At 37.5% G+C, this 18,714-nt stretch overlaps 1 protein-coding gene across 1 annotated transcript; it reads left to right on the top strand.

Annotated features, from left to right (window-relative positions):
- The first annotated feature begins 289 nt into the window (after positions 1 to 289).
- LOC107867791 (PLASTID TRANSCRIPTIONALLY ACTIVE protein 6, chloroplastic) lies at positions 290 to 10,812 on the top strand. The gene is made up of 6 exons (XM_016714204.2): positions 290 to 1,076; positions 2,403 to 2,471; positions 2,599 to 2,703; positions 3,253 to 3,372; positions 10,180 to 10,269; positions 10,360 to 10,812. The coding sequence occupies exons 1-6, from the start codon at positions 588 to 590 to the stop codon at positions 10,474 to 10,476; spliced, it is 990 nt and encodes a 329-aa protein (XP_016569690.2). The 5' UTR covers positions 290 to 587; the 3' UTR covers positions 10,477 to 10,812.
- The last annotated feature ends 7,902 nt before the right edge of the window (positions 10,813 to 18,714 follow it).

The following is an 18,714-nucleotide window of genomic DNA, read 5'->3' as shown; positions in this document are numbered from 1 at the left end:
AAGATTTTTTCGCTTCAATTTATTGGTCAGTTTGTTTTTGCATACCCTTACTTTGTGTGTATTGCAATTAGATATTATACGAATTTTCACGATATTTTGTGGCGTCATCACTTTCTTGTTGATTCACATTCAAACAAAAATAGAAGAATAAAAAAAATAAATTAAAAAATCAAGCCGAACTTGCAGACAACCGAACTGAAATATAGTTTTGAAAGTTGAAACAACAAACCTAAAAATTGAGCCGAACTTGAAAAAAAACGAATCAAATTGAATCAAAATTTGAAAAAATCAAACCAAACTAGAAAAAAACTGAACCAAACCAAAAACCATAAAAAGGAATGCTGAAGAACCAAACTGAAAAAATACTTGAATTAATTTGGTTCAATAGAAATTTTGAAGAACCGAACCGAAAAATCGAAGGCCCATCCTGGTGAAATGTTGACATTTGACTTTGTTGGTTTTAAAAACTTTGCAGGGGATGGTAAGTATCAAATCGAGAAGATTGAAGGACCGAGATATGAATAACAAAAAGTACAAATGTAATCAATCCACTCCTCACTGCACTCTTGTTTCACTGAACAACAACAATGAGCGCCAGTCTCCTCTTCCCACTTCCAACAAAGTTGTTTTCGACATCCTCCACTGCCCCTTGTTCACGTTCAACACCGACCCTTTTCACCCTTTCCTTTTCTAACCCAATTTCCAACAACTCCATTTTCCTTAAACCCTCAAAAAGGCTGGAATTCAAAGTATTCGCGGACGATGGCGATGCTGATGGAGGAAGTCCAGATGACTATGAAATGGACGAAGATGAAGTGGAAGAATCAGATAACAAGAAGGATTTTGATGTTGATTATGACACCCTTTTAGGTGGTGTTTCTACTAGGGGTGGGGGTGATGATGATATTGCCATGGTGCATAGCAGTAGTTTTGTGTTTACGCAAGGATGGGATTCCGAGAAAATTGTTGATTATAGGATTAATGAAGAGGAGTTTCATAAGATTTGTCTTTTTGATTGTGATTTCTTCATTCGTAAACCACCTGATCCTGATAATGATGTTTATGATTTTCGTGAGGTTAGTCTCTCTCTTTTTACCTTGGACACACTCATTGGTTATTAATTCTTTGGTTATGTAAAGCTTCCTTTATTTAGATACGGGTAAAATTGGATAAACTTTATTAATGTCTTCTTCATAACGTGAAACACCACTTAACAAAATGAGAAGATAAGCACCATTTATTTTGAAATAGAGGGAGTAGGAAGTTAGTACTACATCATGCACAGTTGTATATTGAAAAGCGTATCATTTGGTTTTCTTTTTTATGGATAAAATATCTGCATTTAGGGTGTGTTATGTACAGGGAAAATGTTTTTCAAGAAAATAAGTCGGTTTATTATTTATTTTCTTGTGTTCTGTTCATAAGCAAAAAAATTGTATATTATCCTAAAAGCATTTGTATATAATTTAGACATATGCTGTGGGAGGTGGGGGTGTGGAAGTAGGGGCGTGGGGTGATGGGATGGGAGCTAGGAGGTGGGGGTGAAAATTAGGCGTGTTGGGAGGTGTGGAGGACACAATCGATGTGGAATGTCACTCGTGAAGCTTATTTTTCCTACTTCCTAGCCATTAGGAAAGTCATTTTCCTATTTACAAGGAACTTATTTTCTCTATAGGAACTTATTTTCCTAGAGAAAGTGTTTTCCAAATTTTCAACCAACCTAACATGAAAAGATTGGAGAACATTTTCCGGAAATGTTTCTTCCATACCGAACACACCCTTAAGCGCTTTGCATAGTGCTATAACAGTTATATATTTTCTCCGCATTCACATAAGTTGCTCTGTCTTCGAATTGCATATTGATGTCAGCACTTTTGATTAATCTCTTGATAAAATAGTTATCAAGGTTGTCCAAAAGGGATGACCTAGAGGCTGAGTCGTTTTTGTTTTCTTTTGGGTGTGGGGTGGGGTGGGGGTTGCGTATTTAACTATTGATCACTGTTGGAATAATAGCTTCCATACTTTGTGCCAATCTGCTCCAACCTTTTTGAGCGTGATTACCTTGGTAACCTGGGCTTGTGGACTAGACAGGCTGTCTGGTGGATTAATCCAATTTTTTTTAAAGGAAAAATAGGGGGTTTTCCTTTCCCTATTACATGGTATGTGAATTGAAATCCAGGTTGGATAGCCAATTTGAAAAAGTTTTTAAAGTTAGTCTGAAGGACTGCACCTAGTCCTTCCAGACCATGTGTATGTTCAACACGGGTAGGTCCGAAAATGAAAAAAATGTTATACCAAAGTTTGGGGTGTAGGTGATTTCAGATAGTGAAATTTGAATGTTAATTACGGTTTTAACAATGTATGTGCTAGCTAAAGAAGTATTATTTCTATTTGTTATGCAGATGTATGTTACACCTCCAGACACCGATATATACGCCATTCCCAAAGTTCTTGCACGAATGCCGCAGAAGGTATACTGTTTATATGTTTATGATTATGCATGTCATATAACTTACCTTTGAGTACTTATGGTTCAGATTACAATAAATTTAGTGTGATTAAGTAACTTATTGATCAAGAATATGTTTTCTCATGTAGTATATCAGGTGTGCAATGAGTGATTATGGGTGCTACAATGTGACAGAGCCTCCTATTGATGCGCCTAGAGATCCGATGTATAAATCCGAGAGGGAAGTTATGAAAGTATGGATGTCTTCTGTTTCAACTAATTAAACAATTGTTCTGTCACATGCTGTTTATGCATTTTATTTTTGCTAAAGATATGAAGCTTGTGAAGTAGTATTAAATTGTAATGTAAAATGTAAGCTGAACTATGGAATGAGCTTCCATCGAGATGTTAGAAAACAAGAAAGGAAAAAGTTCAAGGAAAGCACTTTTAGTATTCTTGTTTTGCTGCTTCTTTTTTCTTTTAGGAAAATCTTCCCCCTTAATCCTCTTTCTTGATTTGTCTTTGAATGGAGGCCCAAAACTTTGTTACCCTTTCTTGGGTGATCCTTTTGGAATTTTTTGTTGTTTAAGCTTTATATACTGACCTCTTGTACAACATCCATGTATCCTGGAAAAAAAATTCATCAAAATTCCTATGGTTGCATGACACAACTATGACGTTCAAGTACTTAATCCAAAACATTTCCTCTTGACTGGTATGATGGCTCTGTTCATTTGAGTCGGAAGGTTAAAATGTTTAATCGTGCATTCTATGGATTTATGGTCAGCGTGTCTCTGTTGCAGGTATTCTTGACAAAGCACTACAGGAACCGCAGGGCAGGTGATCCAGAATTTGCTCTGGATTTCGAAGAAATATACGTTATTGATTCTAAAACCAAATCAATTACAAGAGCCAAAGTAGTGGTAAGGAATCGTGACAAGTTTGATCTAATGCCTTTTCTTCTAGATTTGCTAATTTATGTGGATCAAGTGTTTTTCCTGATAAAGAGATCATCTTTTATTTCGTGGACATAGCTTTTTCATTTTCATCTGGCTGTATCTGCTGCCTGTTTAATTGAAGTTCCAATGCTGTCAAATGAGAAAATTGGATTGCTGATTCTTTGAAGATATGTTTAATAATTTATACTGCTCAACAGTCAATTCTAACCAAATTTTACAGTGCAAAGGAACATAGGAATTTGATGAAATGGGTGTGTTGTTCAAGGGAAAGGGTGTAGGGTTAGGAGGAGTTTGCATGGAAGAGGGTAAGGGTAAAGGGCAGAACCTGAAGGATTTAAGTTTAAATTTATTTCTTTGTTCCATGGAAGAGGGGAAAGAGTAAGGCTGCCATAACTGTCTAGCACTGCTTAGGGTTAATTGTTTTGTTTAGAGCAGGAGTAAATTAACAATTACTCTCCAAAAACATATATACCAGTCCCAAAAGAGCCATTTACACTTAGCTGATAATGCCAAAGGATTTCATTTTTATACTGAAAAGGAAAGGAGTATGTGTGTTAATTAACTGTTTGGACTATGATATATGAACTGATCTGGAGCTGCTTTCGTTGTATGAAGAAACACAAGGACAGACTCAGACAAATTAGAGAATGTTGATCCTCTTTCTCTACTCTTCTTTAGAATTCCTTAAGATTTCAATAAAATAGTCAGGTGGGAAAGAACACCTTGTTTAACAGCAGTTACCCTCATTCGTGATATTTCTGTTGGACTCCACATTTCCTACCTTTGCTTTCTCGTTGGATGACAATAAACTGTTATCCTTACTCCGACTGCTTATTCTGACTAATGACTTGCACTATAGATCTTTCTTTGTCCCATTCTTATGCTTTTCTTAAATGTCTCAATTGACTGAGTGATACACAATCAGTGATCACAGCTACAAAACGACACAGAAAATTTGGTTAAAAAGACAAGAATCTGAACCCCCCTTGGCATCCATATTTCCTAACAATTCTTTGTCAGCTACAAAGATTGCATTTTCTAGCAGTTTCTCTGTTTCTTTTCTTAGCTTTTTATAGCAGGACTTCCTTGCAAAACCCTTAAGAAGTCTACAGCAACAACAACAACATACCCAGTTTATTCCCACATAGTGGGGTCTGGGGAGGGTAGAGTGTACGCAGACCATACCACTACCTCAGGTGAAGTAGAGAGGTTGTTTCCGATAGACCCCCGGCTTAGAACCGATAACAGTATAACAAACACAAAAGCTAAGTGCAAAATAAACTAACACCGCTAGCAGCGAAGATAATACTACAACCACAAGATAAATATAAGAACTATCTAACTGAAATCATAGACATCACACAACACCACGAATAAAAACTACAGACACAAAAGACACAAAAGAACGCTTCCTTATTATTACCGACGCACTCCCACCCCCTAACTCTCTACCCTAATCCGCATACTCCACACCTTTCTATCAAGGGTCATGTCCTTCGTAAGTTGTAACTGTTCCATATCATGCCTAATCACCTCTCTCCAATATTTCTTCGGTCTACCTCTACCCCGCCTAAAACCATCCATAACTAGTGTCTCAGTGTCTCATACCTCCATACTGGAGCATCCGAGCCCCTCCTCATCACGTGCCCGAACCAACGTAACCTCACTTCTCGTATCTTATCCTCCACCGAAGCAACTCCCACCTTCTCCCGAATAATCTCATTCCTCACCCTAGCTTTCCTGGTAAGTCCACACATCCATCGCAACATTCGCATCTCCGCTACCTTCAACTTTTGGATGTGGGAGTTCTTAATTGGCCAACATTCCACCCCATACAACATAGCCGGCCGGACTGCCACTCTGTAGAACTTACCTTTATGCTTCGGGGGTACCTTCTTATCACATAAGACTTCCGAAGCGAGCCTCCATTTCAACCACCCTGTCCCAATACGATGCGTACATCCTCGTCAATCTCGCCATTGCCCTGAATCATAGACCCCAGATACTTGAAACTCTCCCTCTTTTGAATGATCTGCGAGTCCAGCTTCATCACCACTCTATCCTCCTACGACACCTCACCAAACTTACACTTCAAGTACTCCATCTTAGTTCTTCTCAACCGAAATCCTTTAGACTCAAGCGTCTGTCTTCAAATCTCCAACTTATCATTAACTCCTCCCCGAGTCTCGTCGATCAGTTTATATCATCCGCAAATAACATACACCAAGTCACCTGCCCTTGAATACATCGCGTCAAAACATCTATCACCAAGGCAAATAAAAACGGGCTAAGAGTTGATCCCTGGTGCAACCCTACCAGAACTGGAAAGTGCTCTGAATCCCCACCTACCGTTCTCATACGAGTCTTCGCCCCATCATACATGTCCTGGATCGACCTAGTGTACGCCACGGGCACCCCTCTAGCCTCTAAGCACGTCCACAGAATCTCCATCGGAACTCTATCATATGCCTTCTCTAGATCGATAAACACCATGTGCAAGTCCTTCTTCCTCCCCCGAAACTGCTCCACTAATCTCCTCACGAGGTGAATGGCCTCAGTGGTCGAGCGACCTGGCATGAAACCGAACTGATTCTCAGAGATATTCACGATCCTTCTCAGCCTCAACTCTAACACCCTTTCCCAAACCTTCATAGTATGACTCAACAACTTAATGCCTATATAGTTGTTGGAATTCTGAATGTCTCCCTTGTTCTTATATAAAGGAACCATCGTACTGCACCTCCACACTTCCGGCATCTTTGTCGTCCTGAAAATGATGTTAAACAACCTTGGTAACCACTCCAAACTTGCCCCACTAGTGCTCTTCCAAAAATCCACCGGAATCTCGTCTGGCCCCGTCGCCCTACCTCGCCGCATCCTGCGACTACCCTTGACCTCCTCAACCTTTTTCCGCCTACAATAACCATAATCGCGACACTCCTCAGATTTCTCCAAGTCCCCCAACACGAAACCTTTGTCCTCCTCATCATTCAAAAGTGTATGAAAGTAGGACTGCCACCTTTCCCTAATAAGGGCATCCTCAACCAACACTGTACCAGCCTCTCCCTTGATGCACTTCACTTGGTCAAGGTCACGAGCCCTCCGCTTCCTGACCTTGGCAAGCCTTTACAACTTCTTATCCCCTCCTTTCTCCTTTAATGCCGCATACAAGCTCTCAAAAGCTACTGTCTTAACCGCCGTAACCACTACTTTGGCCTCTCTTCTAGCAACCTTATACTCCTCATTATTCGTCTGTCTTTCTTCATCATCCTTGCTCTCCACCAACTTAGCATAAGCCGCCTTCTTAGACTCCACCTTCCTCTTAACCTCCTCGTTCCACCACCAGTCTCCTTGATGCTTTCCCGATCGACCTCTCGAGACACCCAACACCTCTTTAGCGGTCTGTCTAATGCAACTGGCAGTCGTCTCCCTTATACTATCCACATCCCCTTTACTCTCCCAAACATCCCTACTTCTCAACTTCTCCCCCATTTCCAAAGCACTAGCCAAAGTCAAGCTACCCCACTTAATCCTGGGCCGAGCCTCCGCACTCCTTTTCTTTTTGTCCTTATTGATAACCTAGTCCATCAACAACAACCTATGCTGAGTCAAAAGATTTTCGCTAGGTATCACTTTACAGTCTTTACATATCGCTCTATCACCTTTCCTAAGGAGCAAAAAGTTTATCTGAATCTTGGCTACTGAACTACGAAACGTGATAAGCTGATCCTCCTTCTTTGGAAAGCTCGAATTCGCTATCCACAACCCAAAAGCCCTAGAAAAATCCAAAAGAGAAGCTTTTCCTTCATTCCGCTCCCTAAAACCGAAACCGCCATGCACATCATCATAACCTCTCGACAAAGACCCAATATGCCCTTGAAATCCCCTCCCACGACAAGCCTCTCAGTGCTCGGGATGCTACTCACCACCTCATCTAAAACCTCCCAAAAGTCCTCCTCCTCGTCCAAACCTACTTGCGGGCCGTAGGCACTAATAACGTTCACCGTAGACCCTTCAATAACCAACTTAATAGACATCAACCTATCACTAATTCTCTTAACCTCTACCACCTGCTCCCTAAGTTCTTTATCTACTAAAATACTCACCCCATTTCTATGTCGCACGCTACCCGAATACCATAACTTATATCCATCCACATCCCTCGCCTTAGTGCTTACCCATTTAGTTTCCTGGACACACGCTATAGTAACCCTCTTTTTTCTAAGAATCTTGACCAGCTCTAAAGACTTACCCCGCAAAGTTCCTATGTTCCAAGACCCAACTCGCAACCTAGACGCTCCCTTATCCCACCTAGCCTTACTACCCCTTGCCCCTAACCCCAAACTCGATCCTAGCCCCGACCTAGACCCAACACCACCTAACCCCGACCTATGACATGACCCTAGTCTACTATCGCCAATCACAACCACTACGCAAATAGGGGAAAAAGGATGCAAAGAAAAATGAAAAGAGATAACAAATGGGATAAAGAAAACCAATAATATATGTAAAGCAACAAAACCAATAATACAACGCAAGCTTTGATAACCAACAATCAATAACGGAAACTATACTACCACAGTAAATAGATATGCTAGTAAACCAGGTCACAGTAATCAAGCAAGTAGAATAAACAAGTGACGCTGTTATGAAATGCAAAAATAAACAAGTAAATCGTCATCCACAAACAAGATAGTCAGCCAAGAACAACACAACCAGTCCCAACCAAATCACAAGAAACAAAAAAATATGACGAAGCTAGACTGAAAGAAGGAACTAAATATCAAAGTTTAGAGGTCACCGGGATACTCGTGTGTGCCAAGTCTTCTCCTCTTGCGTGCTACTGCTAGGTTCCGGCAATTTGATGTCGAAATTGGTCGCCGGAATAATGCCGCCGGACGTCTCTTGTGTATTGCCGGAATCTGGGCACCTGCTGTCGTTGTACCAACCTGTGTCATCCGGTGCTGCACACTAATACCGTCGCCGGAGTCGAGCCAGCGGAAACCCTAATCCCACCGACGATAGCAGTGACGAGAGAGAAAAGGGGAGGGGAAAAAGAAGGGGTTGGTTCAAGGAAAAGAAGAGAAGAGAAAGGAAGGAGGGAGAAAGAGGAGAGGCGGAGAAAAGGGGATGGTCACCGGCGGGGTTGTGGTTTCGCCGGCGGCTGAAGTTGAGTGGCCGGAAAATATGAATAACAGCGAAATCAGAGAACAAGTCGCCGGAGTTTCTGTCCGTCCGTCGGCGGCGTCGCGGCGTCGCGGCGTCGGTGGCTGCAGGGTCGTTTGAGAGAGAGATGGTCGTTGGCTGCTGCTGCGTTTCTGTCCGTCGAATTTTTACTGAAATTTAAGCATTTATTGTACTTTATAAAAATCATCTTGAACTCTATTTGTAAAAAGATTTGTAAATCTCCAAGAAGTAAAGTCCCTAAATATGCTGAGCATCTTATACTATTAGACTTGAAAGTTGGACTGTAATGTTAATGTATATTTGAAATGTAGTTTCTGGGAGAGATTAGGTTGGATAGAAGAATTTGTAAGGGAAAGGTTTGCAGTACTTATGAAACATACCATCATAATGATCCCAAATATTACTCAGCTTCTTCCAAATTTGTGTAACTAGTATAGAAATAATTTTTTCCTTATTTATTGGTTGCGTTTTCGTTTTCTTTTTCAATTTATCCCTTTAGATTGTTTATGCAGGATATAGTCTATAGAAGAAGGATAGGTTTGAAATGATTAAATGCATGGATTCATTGATAAAAAGTTGAGAAGATAATGTAGTTTTGATTGAAAAACTGGAGTATCAGAAATATTGAAATTTGTTTAGGCAGATAATGGGACTTGCCCCTTCTTTGACGTCTTAAATTTGTTTGAAATGATGACTTTGATATATATATTTCTGCTACTCCTTAGAAATGCAGTTATAATAGGCTTGCATTTTGATCTTTAAATATCAAAGTACTCTTCTTTGTGGGTCTGATGTGGAGATTTCTTGTTTTGGTAACTAGTAGTATCCAATGATACAGCTTTTAAATATGTTGTCCCTGATGTAACTGCACCATAGCTCTTCACAGATCCCTCTTTTTGATGATAGAGCTTATCAAAGCTTTATTACAGCTGCTGTAAGCATTATTAAAGTGTTCTATCAATTCATAAGGAAAGCATTATTTTTGTTGTTCTTTTGTTGGGAGGCACATCAAATACAACTATAGTTAGGTTGTCTGCAAAATATAGTGAAAGAAATTGTAGTGGACAAGAAATGATCTTTCTTTCCCGCCTCGCCCCACTCCAAGAAAAAAGGAAGAATTTAAAAAGAATAAGGAAAAATTAAACACTGTACTTTTCATGATGTAGACAATAAAAATTCATTGTATCACTATCCTTTATGTTGTCGTTGTGGTTCGAAGAATGAAAAATAGCTTTGTTCAACAAGCCCCTATGTCAAGTAGTAGACCAGCTATAAGAATGGAATGTTTGAACTTGAAGTTGTCTTTCACATTGAAACATTCAGAGTTAGAATCTTGAGCTGTATTAATGAACTCACAGTCTGGAGATGTCTATGTCAACCAGTATACCAGTTATAAGTACAGTTAGTGTAAGATTGAATTTGTCCCTAAAAGAAGCCCATAACATTCAGATATAGTATGAAGACATGAGGTCATATGGTTTGACTAGGTTAAGTGTTTTACGTTTTCCCCATTATTTGTAGCCTTTGGTTGCTCACTTTATTTATTGTTAGTTTTAAAAGTTTGGTTTGTTTTCCAAAAAATAGGTGACAGTTACTGGAGGAAGAAGCAGGGATAGGAAGAATGATTTACTTGTCATCCGTGATAATGGGAACTCATTCAAAATTATACCATCAGTGAGTATCCTGTACTTAAATTCTTTCTTATCTCTGTATTATTGTGGCTGTCTATCCATCCCTGATGAGCGAGCAATCATATTAATTTAGGAGGAAAGAGATGATTTTACCACTGTGATAGAGAAAGAAGAGTGGAAGAAGACCAGGCAAGACATGGAACGACATCTTAGTAAGCTAAGGGACTTCAGTGTTTCAAATTGGTTTTAGTTGGCCAATGAATACCATTCTCAGAGTTGCTGGACGGATTGAATAGCCTAATAGGTGCAGGAAATAACCAGGTTAATCCGAAGTTTCTCATGGTGCTGATAGAGTCAACGGCTTCCAAATTTCAGAATCGTAATCGTACATTGTCAGTGCCATCATGACTGGTGGAAATGATCTTTGGATGAAGGTTTAGGTTGAGCTTACATAGAAGGTAATGTAGCAAAGAAATTCATAGTATTTCCACTAGAATCAGTACATTTATGGCAAAACAATCACGTTCGTAACAAAGATGGTTGCGCATTTTGTCTCCTAATTATGAAAGCCGGAAGCATTGAGATATGCTGTAGCAGATGTTTCATTCAGCAGGTGCTGGTTGTGTACCAGCCAGAATTTCCCAATAGGTTTTAAGACCTTGATAAATTGGTGAAATTTTCCGCTCTACTGTCTATCGGAAACAGCAGCTCTACCTTTGCGGTAGAGGTTAGGTTTGTGTACACTCTACTCTACCTTCTCCAGACCTTACTTTGTAGGAATACACTAGGTATGTTGTTGGTCTAGGTTACAATTTGAGGTGTTTTTTCTGTCGGGCAAATGAAAGGGGCCTCATTTGAATGGAAATTTAAGATTTGTTTAGCTCAACATCGCATCAAACTAGATTGGCTCGAACCAAATAATCATCATCCCCACAGTCTAACAGCATACCTAGTGTACTTCCATCACACCTTCACAAGTAGGTTGTTTGAGGAGGATGGTGTGGATGTAGATTTTGATGTAGAGGTTTTAATAGACTCTTAAGACTTCGCTTCAAGCTAAGGCATTATAAAGTATGACTTAAAGGAGACAACAGGAGTGAAGAACATAAGATAATAAAAAGGGCACGACAAATCATATTAAAAAGGGAATATTAACTACAACTAAATAATATGATAATCGAAGTATAAGAAATATTAAATAGTTACGGAAGAAGAAGAATAACAAACAACAGTAACACCACGACGACTAGTAAAGAAGTTGGCAATCCTTGTGTGAACTGACAACAAAATCATCTACTATGGAGACTAGGTTGTAATCTATCAAAAAATGTTAGTAGCTCAATTGATTGTCTCATTGGTGAGGATTTGATTTCTTACCTTGTCATTCCCTCTCTATTTCCCTTTTTCGTACCACCAATATATATATATGTTATTAGAAAGGTTGTAATCTGCCCGGTTCAAACGAGTCTGAAGTCTTAACGGACAAGTTTTTTTATTCAAAATTTTAAAGGGGCATATGAAAATGAAAATATATCAAAACGGATAAGGTAAACACAAGTTTTTACCTTGTTCATAAAAAAATTAATGTCGTTAGTGAACCTGGTAAAGTGCAATGTAAAATTATGATTTTACCTTACAAGGTAAATAGAGTCACTTACCGTATTCTTTGACTGAAAAAATTGATGGGGGTTGGAAATTTAACGACACTAATGTTCTCCCTTTGTCCATCTTTATTTATTCACTTTTCTATTTTGGAATGACCAACAATACCTATCTAGTTTATGAAATCAATGGGTAATTTATCTATTTTTATCTGTTTTACCTTGGTATTAAATACAATACATTACTCATTGCATTTTTCAACGCAAAATATTTATTATATTCAAAGGGTGATATAGTAAAATTACCCATCTATTTATTGTCTCTTAAGACATGTCATGTAAAAAGTGAATAAGTATTTATGGACTGAGGGAGTATTTAATGAAAAATTTATTTCAACTGTAGTGCAAGGAAGTAATGTGTCCCTTACTTTATTAGTTTTCTTTTATAAACAACCCATTTCATTCATTTCTCATTCACATTATTTGTTTCTTATTCACTATTTGAAGAAACAAATAATGTGAATAAGAAATGAATGAAATGGATGGTTTATAAGAGAAAATTAATAAGGTAAGGGACATACTTTACCTTGTAAGGTAAAACAGTCTTCCAACCTTGCACTACAGTTGAAATAAATTTCTAGATTTTTTAGATTTTTTAAAAATCAAATTTAGTTGATTTAGAATTTTTAAACTAATGGAAAAAATTTTAGTTGTCATTAATTCGGATGACTTGTAATAAGAAAAGGTTTTACCATAAATATATATTTAATTAATTTTTATCTCTTAAATATTAGGAAAAATAGTCAAAAGATAATTTTATCTAAAACAAAGACTTTTAATAAGGATAAAAAATTCAAACAACATTTCTAAGACCTTCACTTTATTAATATATTAGAAATTCATTTCCCACCATTTAAATGACTTACATAATTAATATAGGGGATATAGTAATATTATTCTTATATTTATTATTTCTTAAGGGAGTAAAATGATCTAATGGACCTTTTATACTTGTCTGAATTTGTATTAGACACTTCTACGTAACCCTTTGTCATATGATTCTCCCAACCCATCAAAACACATCATTTTAAATTCTTTTTCCGATCACTCAACTGAGTGTGTAGCACAAACGCTGACACATAATTTAAAAAATAAATTTAAAATAATACGTAGAAAATAATGTGGAATAAAATTAAAAAACCTCAAAACCTTTATCATATTCTCATTCTCCATTTTTCATCTAGACACCCGAACTTTTTTCTTTTTCACTTTCTCCTTCGGTTTCACTAAATTGTTCGAGTTTTATTGTTTTTGTTTAATTTCAACCTATCTAATTGTTGTAATTATCTGTTGTTACTTTTTGTTCGAGCATTTGTATCTTTTGTTCGATTTTAGAATTGTAGTAGATTAATACTGAATTTGTTGAAATTTTTTGGGAGGTTGTGTTTTGTTTCGTGCCTAATGTTAGTGTAAGATGTTTTTGTAGTAGTATTATGCCTTCAATGACATATTTCATGATCTCGATTATATTCTAGGTTTTGTTTTTTGCAAAAGCACAATTTTGACTACAATTAATATTTTTTTTTTTGTCAATTCTCTTGGACATTGTTTACATCAGTGGTCTATTGGGACGTATCGGACATGTTGAAAAGAATTTTGGCACTTTTTTGCTTTTAAACATTAGAACCTTTTGCTTTTTTTAACTTTCAACTTGAGACTTTCTGCAGGTACATGCAAATTCACTAATTGCATTTATTTTTTTGTTACTGTACAAGCTTGATAAGTAAATGGCTTCAACAATAGTGGCATTTTATTTTCACTACGGGGGTTATTTTGTTATCCGATCCTGAGCCAAGGTATGCCATAGATTTTGATATCCTGAATATATTAGAATAGATATAAATGAGCTTCATTTTATGTTGTCTCAGAAACTAACAATGGAATTAGGTGTTGATAAAGTTAAAATCTTTGGGTATAGAGTTAACAAAAAGAATGGTTATTACATGTTAAATAATGATAAAAAAAGGGTAGTACGGCGCACTAAAGCTACCGCTATGAGCGGTGTTCGTGGAAGGGCCCCACCACAAGGGTGTATCATACGCAACCTTACTTTGCATTTATGCCAGAGGTTGTTTCCAAGGCTTGCACCCATGACCTCCTGGTCACATGGCAACAACTTTACCAATTACTCCAAGGCTCCCTTTACATGTAAAATAATGATGCTAATGTTTTAAGATTTCTTAATAATTTGAAGGATGGAAACTTTGTTGATGTATATGTGGTATATCAAAGTAGTACACCTTTAATTTTTGAGGATGAAAGTGAAGTGTAATTTGCCAAAACTTTGTCCTTAAAAATAGGATAGCCAAGTCTCCACAAGTCTATGTCTGACGTGGCAATCCCCCCCACCCCCCCTCACCAACTACCTTTAATTGTACATGATAAGGCTGATGTGTATTCATCTCAATCATTTGATGAAAATGAAAATGGAGTTTAAATAAAGATTAGCCCCCTAAGGCAGACAAAGAAAAAGAGAAAGTTTCTTTAGAACACTTAGATGAAAATCAAGATAATGACTTCTCCTCATACCACCTTCAAACTTCTAGTAATTCTGATATAGATCTTGATAAGTCTGATTTAAATTCTGATTCACTTTATGATGTTATGAAAACATTGATACATTGATTGACTTGAATGAGGAGCTGCTTTAAGCTAGACAGTCTAATATTCAACAAGGAAAAGACTGATATGATGAATCTAGATGAGATACCATCTAGTCTTATAGGTATAGATGCTAGTTTTAAGGACATTTATAAGAATAAAAGGGAAAGATCTAAAGGTAAATTGGGTGGGAATGATCCTTATTTTGATAGCTCAGATCTTGATAATGACATTAGTGAAGATAGAAATAATCAGATTTACCCTATAGCACGGGCAATAATAGATAAATAATCAAGAATACATGATCTTGATTTCTTAGGTGCATTAAACATGATTTAGAGCTCACAAAAATTGAAGAAGGAGGATTGACAGTGATATCTGATATGTAAAAAGTATAACATCATTTTTTTTAGTTAAATTTATTTTTTCAATTATTGTAGTAATTGATATTCAACACCATTTTGCTAATTTTTTTGTTGATAGGGTCTTCATATAGCACTTACTGATTTACTATCAAAAGTTGTGCATAGATGTGTGCTAGACATATAATTGCCAATTGGAAGAAGGAGTGAAAAAGTGAAGAAAGGAGGGGAAAATTTTAGCAGATTGTCATGGCATTATTTGAAGTCTACTTGCAAGCAAAACGTGATGAAATGAGTGAGTTATGACAAGGCATTGTGTAAGACTTGTTAAATTACAACAAAGAGGCATGGTAGGGCATTATTTAATAAAATACATAGCAAGTGTGATGCAGTTGAAAACAACATGTGTGAGACTTGAAACAATTGAACTTTTAGGTACTAGGTTCAAATCAATCATCAAAATATGTTAGAGGAAATAGTAAAACTCATGAAGAGGATGAATCAAATAAGAGAATTTTCACACCAACGACATTCATTACTTCATCATCAATGACATCTATTACCAAGATCACTTGCAAGTTCATCAGTTATTTCATGGACTTGCATACATTGAAAGAGACTTTTTCATTATTTATCCAAAATTTCATATCGCCGCACTCCATATCAACTAACGCCCTTTCAGTGGCTAAAAATGGCCTACCAAGGATAATGAAAATTTCATGGTCAATGTCACAATCAAGGATCACAAAATCGATCGGGAAGATAAATCGGTCTACTTTCACTAGCACACCATGTAACACCCCAACAAGTTTTTTGATTGAGCAGTCGGCCATTAATAACCTCATAGTAGTAGACTTAGGAGCCCCCAAACCCAACTTATTAAATATGACATATGACATCAAAGTTGATACTAGCTCCAAGGTCACACAATGCCTTTGCAAATTTGATCATCTTGATGATGCAAGGAATGATGATTGACCCTAGATCTTTTTTCTTTTCCACCATCGCTCTTGAAATGATAGAACTACAATTGTGAGTCAGTTCTATGGTTTCACAATCCACAAGTTGCTTTTGTGAGACCAAGTCTTTCATGAACATAACATATCTCGACATTTCTTGCAAAGCTTCTATCAAAGGGATATTTATAGCTAGGTTACTAAATTCTTAAGGAATTTCTTAAGCTTGGTGTCATCATTTTTCTTCTTGAGCCTTTGTGGGAATGGCGGAAGGATTTTAATTTGTGGTAATGGGACACTTTGCGGTTCATCCCTCCTTGGATCATTACTATTGTCTTCTACCATCTTTGGTGTCTCATTAATCTCTTCATTTAGCTTGGGAGGACCATCATTTGGTTGGTCCACCCGCTTTCTCTTTGCATTCTCTTTCTTACTACTCGCTTTCTCTCCGGGGTCTTCACTTAGATCAACCACATCCTTTCCAAGAGTTTTGCCGCTTCTAGTGACAATAGCCGGTATGTGAGCTTCATGTTTTGGGTTTACCACCATACCACTAAATTGTACCCCTTTTTGTTAAGAATTAAGTTGTACCACTATTTGGACTACTTGCGTTTCCAATTTTTCAATGGGTGCCGGATGAGATGTAACTATTTAGTTGAGTTGAGAGAAATCACTCTTCGTTTCTGTTAACATTTTGTCGATCTACTCGACTCCCCTTAAGATTCGAGATAGGGCATTTTCACTCTTGAGATTTTTTGGAACTATGGAATTTGAATCTTTTCTTTTCGACCATTCATAAGGGTGCATGTACCCCTCTCTATCATGCAATCTCTATTTTTATATTTCTTATTCTGACCTTTATTCCCACCTTGCCTTTATTGGGCAAGGCGGAAAACCCCCAAATAGTTCAACAATGCCATAACTTCTTTATTAAGCACACTTGCCTCATCATCATCACAAACACTAGAACCCTTGGACACAATGGCATTTATTACCTTAGTTGGAGTCCCCATCACATATTTGGTAATAAGGTCAAGTTGGGTCATCATCTTAGTCAACTTAACATTCTTTTCTACCTCCATCTTCCTTTGCGACTCTTGAGAAATATGTGCAATGTCAAATGGGGAGCACACTTCAATAAACTTTTTCAAATGCAAGTTCAAATCTTCCTGCTCTTTGCCACTGAATACTTTCATTTGTAACAAGTGGAGCATCACACTAGTGACATAAAATACTCATTTTTCCTCGGTCGGTGAGATGCGGATGGAACTAGCAAGCCCCGCGTTGCAAAGATGATCCGTGTCTTTATTTTCAAGGTGTCCATTGAATGAGCTCATGATGTTATGGACACAATTATATGCACCTACCAAAAAACAAAAACAACAAACCAAGCAATCAAGACACTACGGGTAGCCCAAAGTTACTAACAATACCACTAAGTGAAAACTATGTTTTACTCCCCGCAATAGTGCCATTCTTGATAACGCTCAACATATACCATAGATTCAATGCAAGGAGATCGTTGTCAATATATACCCAACATGAGTCGAGGTCGAATCCTCGAGAAGTGAGAACAAGTTTTCAAGACCTACCTGTGTTGAGAGATAACTTAGGAGTTTAACTCGCAATGTAAAACTAAAACAAAACATGAAAGTAAATTAGGGTAGGGGGAGACGATTTGATTTGGAACTTTGTTGACAAAATGGCATAATAACACCAATATGAGATTGGACAATTTATGAGTAAATCAAGTTAAAAGGAACCTTGGGGTTATACTATCCTAGGGGTTATTCATGTATGGGTAATTGAGAGTTAATCCAATTCTTAGTCAAATGTTTGGGTAGGCTAGATTTTAAATCATAGTGTTAGTCTTTCAATAAAACACTAAATTTCACTCATGAATTCTTTCGAATAGCTCATGAGCGCGCCAAATTTATCAATCCAATACCTTAACTTAGCATCCCTATTTCTAAGATAATGCTTATGAACATAGCTAATTCATATAACATCCTTATTTCTAAGATAATGCTAAGGAAGAAGCTAAAATCAAATAGGTGTTCATAATTACTCATCACCCACATCCCTCTTTCAAGGATGATGTAGGATCCAAGCCAATTGGGGTTTTCACCCATAATTCTCAATTCAAGCATAGAGTAAGAGCAAAAACCATCAACATTAACTAATTATTCGGACTAACAATCAACACCCATACAATATAAACCACCTAATCAAGCTTAACCCCAAGATAGAAATTTAGCTACTCATGAATTTAAAAATAAGAGGATTACCCAAATTTGCATTCAAATCATCCATTGAAGAGTAAAATAAGAGCAACCCAAGTTTCAAATTCAATTTACAATTAAAGTCTCACTTGGAATTTAATAAATAATTGTTTTTCTAAGCTCCCAAAACTGAAAAATTGCATAAAGAATGATGATCTTTTGAAAGGGTTTAACCCCTTAAGGTTTTGGGATTTAACTCTGCATAATTACCATTCTACCCTTGGAACTTTTCTGCCCTATCACGATCGCCATCTGTTGGCTACAATCGCGATGATTCTCTTGCGACCGTGCTTTGGTTGACTTATTGACTGTCGCGATCACGACCCTCAGGTTGTGATTGCAACATCTGAGGGTCGACCCCTAGGCTTGATTTCCATCTTCGATCCTTCCAGCTAAACCTGTCAAACAGGCCGGTTTGACCCGATTTGAACCGACCCATTTAATAAACCCAACCCAATTTAACCCCGCCCGATCAGCCTACGGGCTGTAGGGTACCAGGTCCCGGTCTGGGCCAATTTTAAAATTAGGCCCGGTTAACCCGGCCCAGACCAAAAGTGGTCCAGGTCCGCCGGTTAACCGGCCCGACCCAGACTCAATTTTTTTTAAATCAGATTTTATTTAAATTG

This window comes from Capsicum annuum, chromosome 4 (genome assembly GCF_002878395.1).
Source record: "Capsicum annuum cultivar UCD-10X-F1 chromosome 4, UCD10Xv1.1, whole genome shotgun sequence".
Lineage (NCBI taxonomy): Eukaryota > Viridiplantae > Streptophyta > Magnoliopsida > Solanales > Solanaceae > Capsicum > Capsicum annuum.
The sequence above is the reverse complement of the archived record's forward strand: the minus strand, read 5'-3'. Positions and strand labels throughout refer to the sequence as shown.

What these genes read in the sequence shown, in the direction of transcription:
- LOC107867791 (XM_016714204.2), top strand. Translation starts at nt 588, where the DNA reads ATGAGCGCCAGTCTCCTCTTCCCACTTCCAACAAAGTTGTTTTCGACA. An exon ending in TTGCACGAATGCCGCAGAAG is followed by an intron (nt 2,472 to 2,598) that starts GTATACTGTTTA and finishes TTTCTCATGTAG; the next exon opens with TATATCAGGTGTGCAATGAG. An exon ending in CCGAGAGGGAAGTTATGAAA is followed by an intron (nt 2,704 to 3,252) that starts GTATGGATGTCT and finishes TCTCTGTTGCAG; the next exon opens with GTATTCTTGACAAAGCACTA.